General features: G+C 51.6%; 4 protein-coding genes across 4 annotated transcripts; 1 reads left to right on the forward strand and 3 right to left on the reverse strand.

Moving 5' to 3' along the window:
* Positions 1 to 901: 901 nt before the first annotated feature.
* Positions 902 to 2,659, forward strand: HMPREF1120_01955 (choline dehydrogenase; the record flags this gene model as incomplete). Its single annotated transcript, XM_009155984.1, has 1 exon — positions 902 to 2,659. One exon carries the CDS (start codon positions 902 to 904, stop codon positions 2,657 to 2,659), a length of 1,758 nt encoding a protein of 585 aa, XP_009154232.1.
* A 74-nt stretch (positions 2,660 to 2,733) lies between these two features.
* HMPREF1120_01956 (uncharacterized protein) lies at positions 2,734 to 3,632 on the reverse strand (the record flags this gene model as incomplete). Its single annotated transcript, XM_009155985.1, has 2 exons — positions 2,734 to 3,359; positions 3,422 to 3,632. 2 exons carry the CDS (start codon positions 3,630 to 3,632, stop codon positions 2,734 to 2,736), a joined length of 837 nt encoding a protein of 278 aa, XP_009154233.1.
* Positions 3,633 to 4,419: 787 nt separating this feature from the next.
* On the reverse strand, positions 4,420 to 5,367 carry HMPREF1120_01957 (uncharacterized protein; the record flags this gene model as incomplete). Its single annotated transcript, XM_009155986.1, has 1 exon — positions 4,420 to 5,367. One exon carries the CDS (start codon positions 5,365 to 5,367, stop codon positions 4,420 to 4,422), a length of 948 nt encoding a protein of 315 aa, XP_009154234.1.
* A 1,007-nt stretch (positions 5,368 to 6,374) lies between these two features.
* HMPREF1120_01958 (uncharacterized protein) lies at positions 6,375 to 6,892 on the reverse strand. Its single transcript, XM_009155987.1, has one exon. It carries the CDS (start codon positions 6,859 to 6,861, stop codon positions 6,466 to 6,468), a length of 396 nt encoding a protein of 131 aa, XP_009154235.1. The 5' UTR covers positions 6,862 to 6,892; the 3' UTR covers positions 6,375 to 6,465.
* Between the last annotated feature and the right edge of the window lie 14 nt (positions 6,893 to 6,906).

Below are 6,906 nucleotides of genomic sequence, written 5' to 3' on the forward strand. Positions count from 1 at the left end.
TGTGCATATTCACGGAAGAGACAATAGAAGAAAGGGGGGCATCACTTCGGTAGACGACCGTTTCTGGTCGGGTACCTAGCTAGAATTGATCAAGCAGTAGCATGGAAGTGTTGTTTCTCATTTCTTTTTTCCTCCCCCACTCATTTGCCTCTTTAAGCTGCCGACCCTTAGTAACATCAAAAGCAAGAGGGAAAGTAAGCCACCACCGACCTTGGGTTTGATATGGCGGTGAACGTGCATCTGATGGTGACATTGGGACCTTGCAGTAGTAGTACTCCGCAGAGAGGTAAATACCTAGGTACATACATAAGACATACTGATAATTTAGTTACTTGTACCATGCAGGTGATCACAATTAGGTATCCAGGTCCTCAGTTTCGATACCCTTGATGCGCTGTAGCCCAGTTTGTGCTTCCTGCATTGCATGCCTTGATAGCAACTACATACATAGTGATTAAATGTTATGTACAATGCAGTGAGGTTCTGATGGATCTTATTATACCACCGCCTGCTCCACCGAAAGTGCCAGCGCATCAATCACTCGCGTTGCACCATTTTTAGTGCTCCGAGGTGCTTGTATACGTACTGCAGACAACTGCAACCCGACAGTACCTTAGGTACTTCTCCCAGTCTCATACCACACTTACTTCCTCCATCACTTCGACGTTGGGCAAACCAGGGAGTTCGCGAAAAACTTCAGATATCAGGCTGACATTCTACGACCACTGACCACTGCGCCTTAGAAGCACACTCCCCTCCGAGTCTGGAATAAAACCACCCCTCCAGAACCCCAAGCCCCACACCCGTTCAACACCCATCTCCCCTGACTCGCGAATATACGCAACTGTCGTGCTTGCCAATGTGCCCTGGTATATCAAGTACCTTGGTACAAAGTACCATCATGGCGGCTTCTTCAACGTCACAACCAACGCAACCATCACCCCGTTCCTACGACTACATCATCGTAGGCGGCGGGGTGGCCGGCCTAACGCTGGCATCGCGGTTATCGAAACTGCTCAGCTCAGCAAACAGCGACAACGCCGACACCACCAGCCCAAACATCAACACTAACACAAACACTGCCAAACGGATTCTCGTCCTAGAAGCCGGCACCGACCCATCACAAACCGACTACATCGTCTCAGCGACAGGATACAACCAAGCCAAGGAGTCCGAATACGCATACATTCTGGACGTGGAGCCGAACCCACATCTCAACGGCCGCAGCGGCAAAGTCAGCGTCGGCAAGGCACTGGGTGGAAGTGGCGCGATCAACGGCAGCGCGTGGACCAGGGGCCCCAAGGCCGACTACGACTACTGGGCCAAACTGGTGGGTGACGACGACTGGTCGTATGACAAACTATTACCATTCTTTCAAAGGTTGGAACATATTGTCGAAAACTCAACAGAACAGCAGAGAGACGAACTCCATCATGGATACGATGGAATCTTCAAGGTCGTGCCGATCAGAGCAAACCACCCTAAGCGACATTACCCTCTTCGAGAAACGATCCAGAAGGCGTGGGAAGAGGCCGGAGTTCCGTATAAGCCGGACGGCAATAATGGCAACCAAAACGGCTTGACGGAAATGGTTGAGCTGTGGGTGGACGGCAAACGTCAATTACCCAGTCAAGTGCTTGATCTTTCGCGTGTCGAGATCCGTCTGTCGACTCGTGTGCGGCGCGTCATACTCGACACCTCGGTGGCAGGGGAGCCCGTGGCAACTGGCGTCGAGCTCGTAAGCGGCGAGCGTCTTCCTGCGAATAAAGAAGTCATTCTCTGTGCTGGTGTCTACCATAGTCCGCAGATCCTGATGCTCTCGGGAATTGGTGACCTTGCGGTCTTGCAACAACATGGCATCCAGACAATCGTTCCAAATGTCGAAGTTGGCAAGAATCTCGTAGACCATCTAGCCATCGGTATGACTTGGAAACTGAAGCATCCTGAGAAAGGGCTGGCGTTCGGATCGCCTTTGTTGACTGATCCGTCGTATTTTGCCGGCTGGCCCTTGGACTTTATGGAGTTCGGCCAGTTGGACGAACCCGACAAATTGGTTCCTTTGATCAAAAGCGCTGAAGAGCGAGATTTCTTGCTTCGTCCAGGCACCTCGCACATGGAAATCGTCACTTTGTACGCCCCCATGGGTGCAAAGTTCGTGGGCATCGACGCCGCCATGGATGGAAGCCATCTGAGTTCAATTGCCGTGTGTTTGGCTACCACGTCCAAAGGAAGCGTGACCATCCGCTCTGCCAATCCGGAAGATCCACCTGTCATCGATACGAATTCCAACGCCACAGAAACAGACCGATATATTTCGCGCGAGGCTCTGCGGAAAGTGGCATCTGTTTATCTTGAGACCGAGACTGGAAAGTCTCTCATTTCGCATGAGGTCACCCCGCCTGGTTACGCGGCAATCACACATGATACCCCGGATGGAGAAATCGACAAGAGAATTCGAGATTTCGGGTACAGCTTGGATCATCCTATGGGGACTTGTTCCATGGGCAAGGTCGTCGATAGTCATTGTCGGGTCAAAGGTGTCAAAGGGCTTAGAGTTGTCGATGGAAGCGTGATTCCCCTTCCGCTCGCATGTCACATCCAAGTAGCTGTGTATGCGATCGCTGAAAGAGTGGCCGAGTGGGTAGCAAGAGGGGAGTAGTAATAGTATAGACTGCCGCCAAGACTGTTGGCATTAGATTTCAATTTCATGCATCATCGCTGGTCTAAGCATAACTAGTGCTTCGTCTGATCCGTCTTCTCTGTATTCTTGGGTGACGACACTGTGCTGTTTGCGGGCGGGCGCGCAGCAGCGACAACTGTCGGCGAATTCTTCGAGCCACCTGGAGGACCAGCCTCAGAGGCGGGTACAGTTTTATCTGCACCTTTTGCTGCATCTGGTGGAGGTTGTTTCGGTGGGTCGTTCAACTTGACCCAAAAGTCAGGATAGTTCGCTTCGGCGTCGTTTCTGGCATCGCGGTACGCCTTTCTGATCTGTTCGAGGACCTCGTGTTCAGTGCCTTGACCGGGATAAGTTGGATCGCGAAAATTAGCTTCGGCATCGTCGAGTTGCTCGACAACCTTTGCCAGATCGTTTCGGAACTGTCGAGCTCGATTGGGTTGGTTTCGAGACTTGAAATAGGTTATCACGCCTGCAATTACCGTGTTGGCAGCTCCAAGGCCTATGGTGGCTCGTCGAGCCGCGACGCTGTCGAACGCCCCCAGCACGGTTAAAGAGGCAGCAATGACGATTTGAAGAAAGAGGAGTGCATTCGAGACCGTGGCCACCAACCAGTACTGCCATGTATGGTGTTTGTATGATCTGACAACACGGTGTCGTAGAGTCTCGTAGGGCTGGCCATCTGAGTTGATTCAGCCAGGAGCTCGGGTCAAACAGCATGCTAGTGGAAGGCATTTCCCTTACCTGTACCTGCAATTGCGCCAAAGAAAGTGGGAACATGGACATCGGCAGGAGTGTGATTTTGCACTGTTTTCCCGTGCTGATCCTTGGGGCCTGGAGGAGCAAACTGGACGTGCGAAGAATTTGTTCCAGATGTTGCGGCTGGAGGTACTGCCGCTGTCAATGCTGTTGTCCCAGTTTTGGCCGTCTCTTCAGTTGCACCTGTTGGCGGCATAGTCCCATCTACATTTCGGTTGGATTGTGACGGTTCTGGCCCGGTGTTTGGCAGGCTTCCATGCTGTCCATCAGGAGCTTTTACTGTTTTGGTCGGGGACCCCCCCGTAATTTTGACCTGGGTATCCATTATGTTAGCCGAACGCAATAAACTATCACTGGGAAGACTTGAGCGTGTAGTAAGACAAGAGGAAGATTGCTTCAACTGGGGCTGATGTGGGAAGGTGGTCTGTTTAACACCGCCATAGCACAGCATTAAAGCGTGTGACCATGACAAAAGTATCAGTTGCAAATGACCAACCTACCAAGTTAGTCTGTGTTGCTCAATGTTAGCAAAAGACGACTACCGATGGTCTCTCACAGTCGAGAAGGGCTCATTCGACGAGAGAAAGGAAAGCAACATGGTTAGCGAGGTTGGGGAGTTTCATCTGCGCCAGCCACCTTCCGTACGGCTGAGCCATTCTAGATCGGTTCTTGCAGGGGCGCCCATGTTGGTCTGGGGTTCTGTCACTTCATCGACTGATAAGCCGACTAGGTATCTACACGGTGGTGCCTTAACAAGGGATTGACTGAAAGGTTAAGAAACTCGAAATTGGCTGCACACCAAGAACACCCTAAATCAACCAACATTTCGTCTGACCAAAAATCAGGCGCAAATGATGCCACCTTTGCTCCCAAGAGCAGTCAGACAAAAAGTTCCCCCGTTACCATATTCCAATTCAGTCCGCACTCGATTTTCTTGTTTCTCCCTTTCAATCCCTCCATTGACCTCCCTAGTCTCTCTTCATCTACCACTTCCAGTCCACCTTCTCAGCAAACTCCTTCCAAGTATTCTTCTTCGTTCCCGGGAGTAAGAACCTATCACTCTCCGCCTGCTTCTTCTCCGTCCCCTTGCCATAATAACTGTAATCCCTAATCAGGATCATATTCTGAGTCAGCTCTTCAGCGATACGGTTGCCCAGCTGTGCAGCCGACTCAACAGTCGCAGGCTGTTCGACGAAACGCACTTCCTTCCCCTTGATCTGGGACAATGTATCGGTGATTTGTCTCGGGTGAACCCACTCACTCACACCTTGGACATAGACACCATTGGCCTCCGCTCCAGCCTCAAAGAGGCCTGCGGTGAAAGCACCAGTATCCTTCTGGATATCGATCATGGGCACCCAGGTCTCCGTGGGGTTCCAAGGTGCACTCAAGGTAGGCACACCTGTTTCCGGGTCCGGGTTGATCATACTGGGCAAGTTGGACATGAAGTAGCCGGGCATGAAGTACGAGACGATCATATCTTCTCCCTTGACCTGCTCGGCGTATTCGGCCACTTCGGCCTTGGAGTCGAAATGTTCCACCTTGGCCAGATGGCCATCTGTTAGTTTGGTGACGTTGGGTAAGGAGGACCAGACGAGATGTTTGATGCCTTGTTCCTTGCATGCGTCCACGATGTTCTTGCCTTGTTGGAACTCGCCCTCCTTGGACATTTGCTCCCAGTAGTTGGTGACTGCGAAGACGCCGTAGGATCCTGCGATGGCTGACTTGACGCTTGCGAGGTCGGTCAGATCTGCTTTGGCCAGCTCGGCGCCCTTGGACGCTAATGCTTGAGCACTCGGCTTGGATGGGTCGCGGGTGATGGCGCGGATCTTGTACTTCGCCGACAATTCGGGGTTGTTTAGTATTGCGGACAAGGTGCTGCCGCCTTGGTTGCCAGTGGCTCCGAATACTGTTATGATCTTTTGGGCCATTTAGCGTGAGAATCTGTGAGATGATGCCGTTTGGAAGACTTCTAGAAATGGTGACCTGATGTTGCAGTATTGATTGCGTTGCTGGATGTATGCTACTTTGGACTCTTCAAGAGGGAAGACCTACCATTTATATACATACTTTCTAGTACATGTCTCAGCTGAAAGGCTAGGTACATGTCCTGGAAAGTATATTCTGCTCGCTAGAAGCATTAGGTAAGTGGTCCCTCAATGATCAGGCGTCCGATATCTGGAGAAGAGAGAGCGTTAGTCAGCTCGCTAAGTTGCTCGCGCTTTCGGCCTTTTAGATCTGAGAGGATGATGACCAACAATGCGGCTTATCTATCATGATCCATACGTCCGATCTCCGTCCGCTAGTAGGAAACCATGATCTGGTCCACTGCCAGTGTCTTTGGTACCTAGAATGAGGGGGTAGGCACACGTGCATGAATGGCCTGGGGCAGCACGGTCTCGACGTACGAACGCTGACCAATTTCTTCGTGGTAGACCATCGACGTCTCTGGGAATTCGGCCTCTTTTCTATCCGAAGTCCTTGCTTGGCTTATGTGACCTGGTAGGTACTCTGTGACTAAGATACAAGTCATACCAAGGCCTGGTACCGTGTAGGTTGGTATGATGCAATTGTCAAGTCGTGCCCACCCTTAGACCACCCTTAGATGGAATGAGGTAGGGATAGCTGCTGGTGTGAAAAGGCGGCAAGCGGGTGCGCCCCTCGCCGATAAGGTCGAGATTCTCTTCTGGATGACAAACTCATTCTGTGATCATAGGGAGGGTACAATTTACCATGGACCAGAAACTCACAAGGGAGGATGGCCCCACCAGGAAACCAGAAAAGCCTCGAGCACCCGAGTTTTGACGCTGGCGGCATGTTCAGACACACTTACTGCGCTGACCTCACGAGGTTGGCCCGATATCAATCACCGGAATAGCAAGATAGAGGAGAAGACGGGAAATCAAAGAGAAAAGGAGGGAAGTTTACTAGTACTGAGTGAGGTTTTCATGTTTTTTTGTGGTTTATCTGTTTTCTGTTTCTTCATGTCAACCACGCCCGAGGTGACCCCGTTCGGTAAATCGCGACTCTCAACCATCCATCCAACACGAGTCGTAGATGTCAACGGCAACATCAAGGTCAATATCGCAAAGCACAATCCTCCGTGAACCCGGCTCTCGCGCCTCCTGACAACCATCCACCACCGGATTCCGCAGTTCCTGAGCTGCAGTAGACGAGGCAAGTGACGGCCAACTAAAGCTGATCCCAACCACGAGTACATACATTTTCCATCCATGAGCCTTCACCACCGACAAATCCCAAGCCTGAACTTCGCTCGCTACCCAAGTTCCGCTTCCTGCACCTCCCACCAGAACCCCCAATGGACAACGGCAGCCACCATTTAGACCAAGTGTCCCCCAACACTCAACGGCGCAGCAGATGTGACGGGTCTGCATACGCACTATGGCTACCGCTGTCCTCAACATCTAACACCACCACCACCACCACCACCACCACCCTGGCCCCTAGCA

Source organism: Exophiala dermatitidis (assembly GCF_000230625.1).
Source record: "Exophiala dermatitidis NIH/UT8656 unplaced genomic scaffold supercont1.2, whole genome shotgun sequence".
Classification (NCBI taxonomy): Eukaryota; Fungi; Ascomycota; class Eurotiomycetes; order Chaetothyriales; family Herpotrichiellaceae; genus Exophiala; species Exophiala dermatitidis.

What these genes read in the sequence shown, in the direction of transcription:
- HMPREF1120_01958 (XM_009155987.1), bottom strand. Translation starts at nt 6,861, where the DNA reads ATGTTGAGGACAGCGGTAGCCATAGTGCGTATGCAGACCCGTCACATC.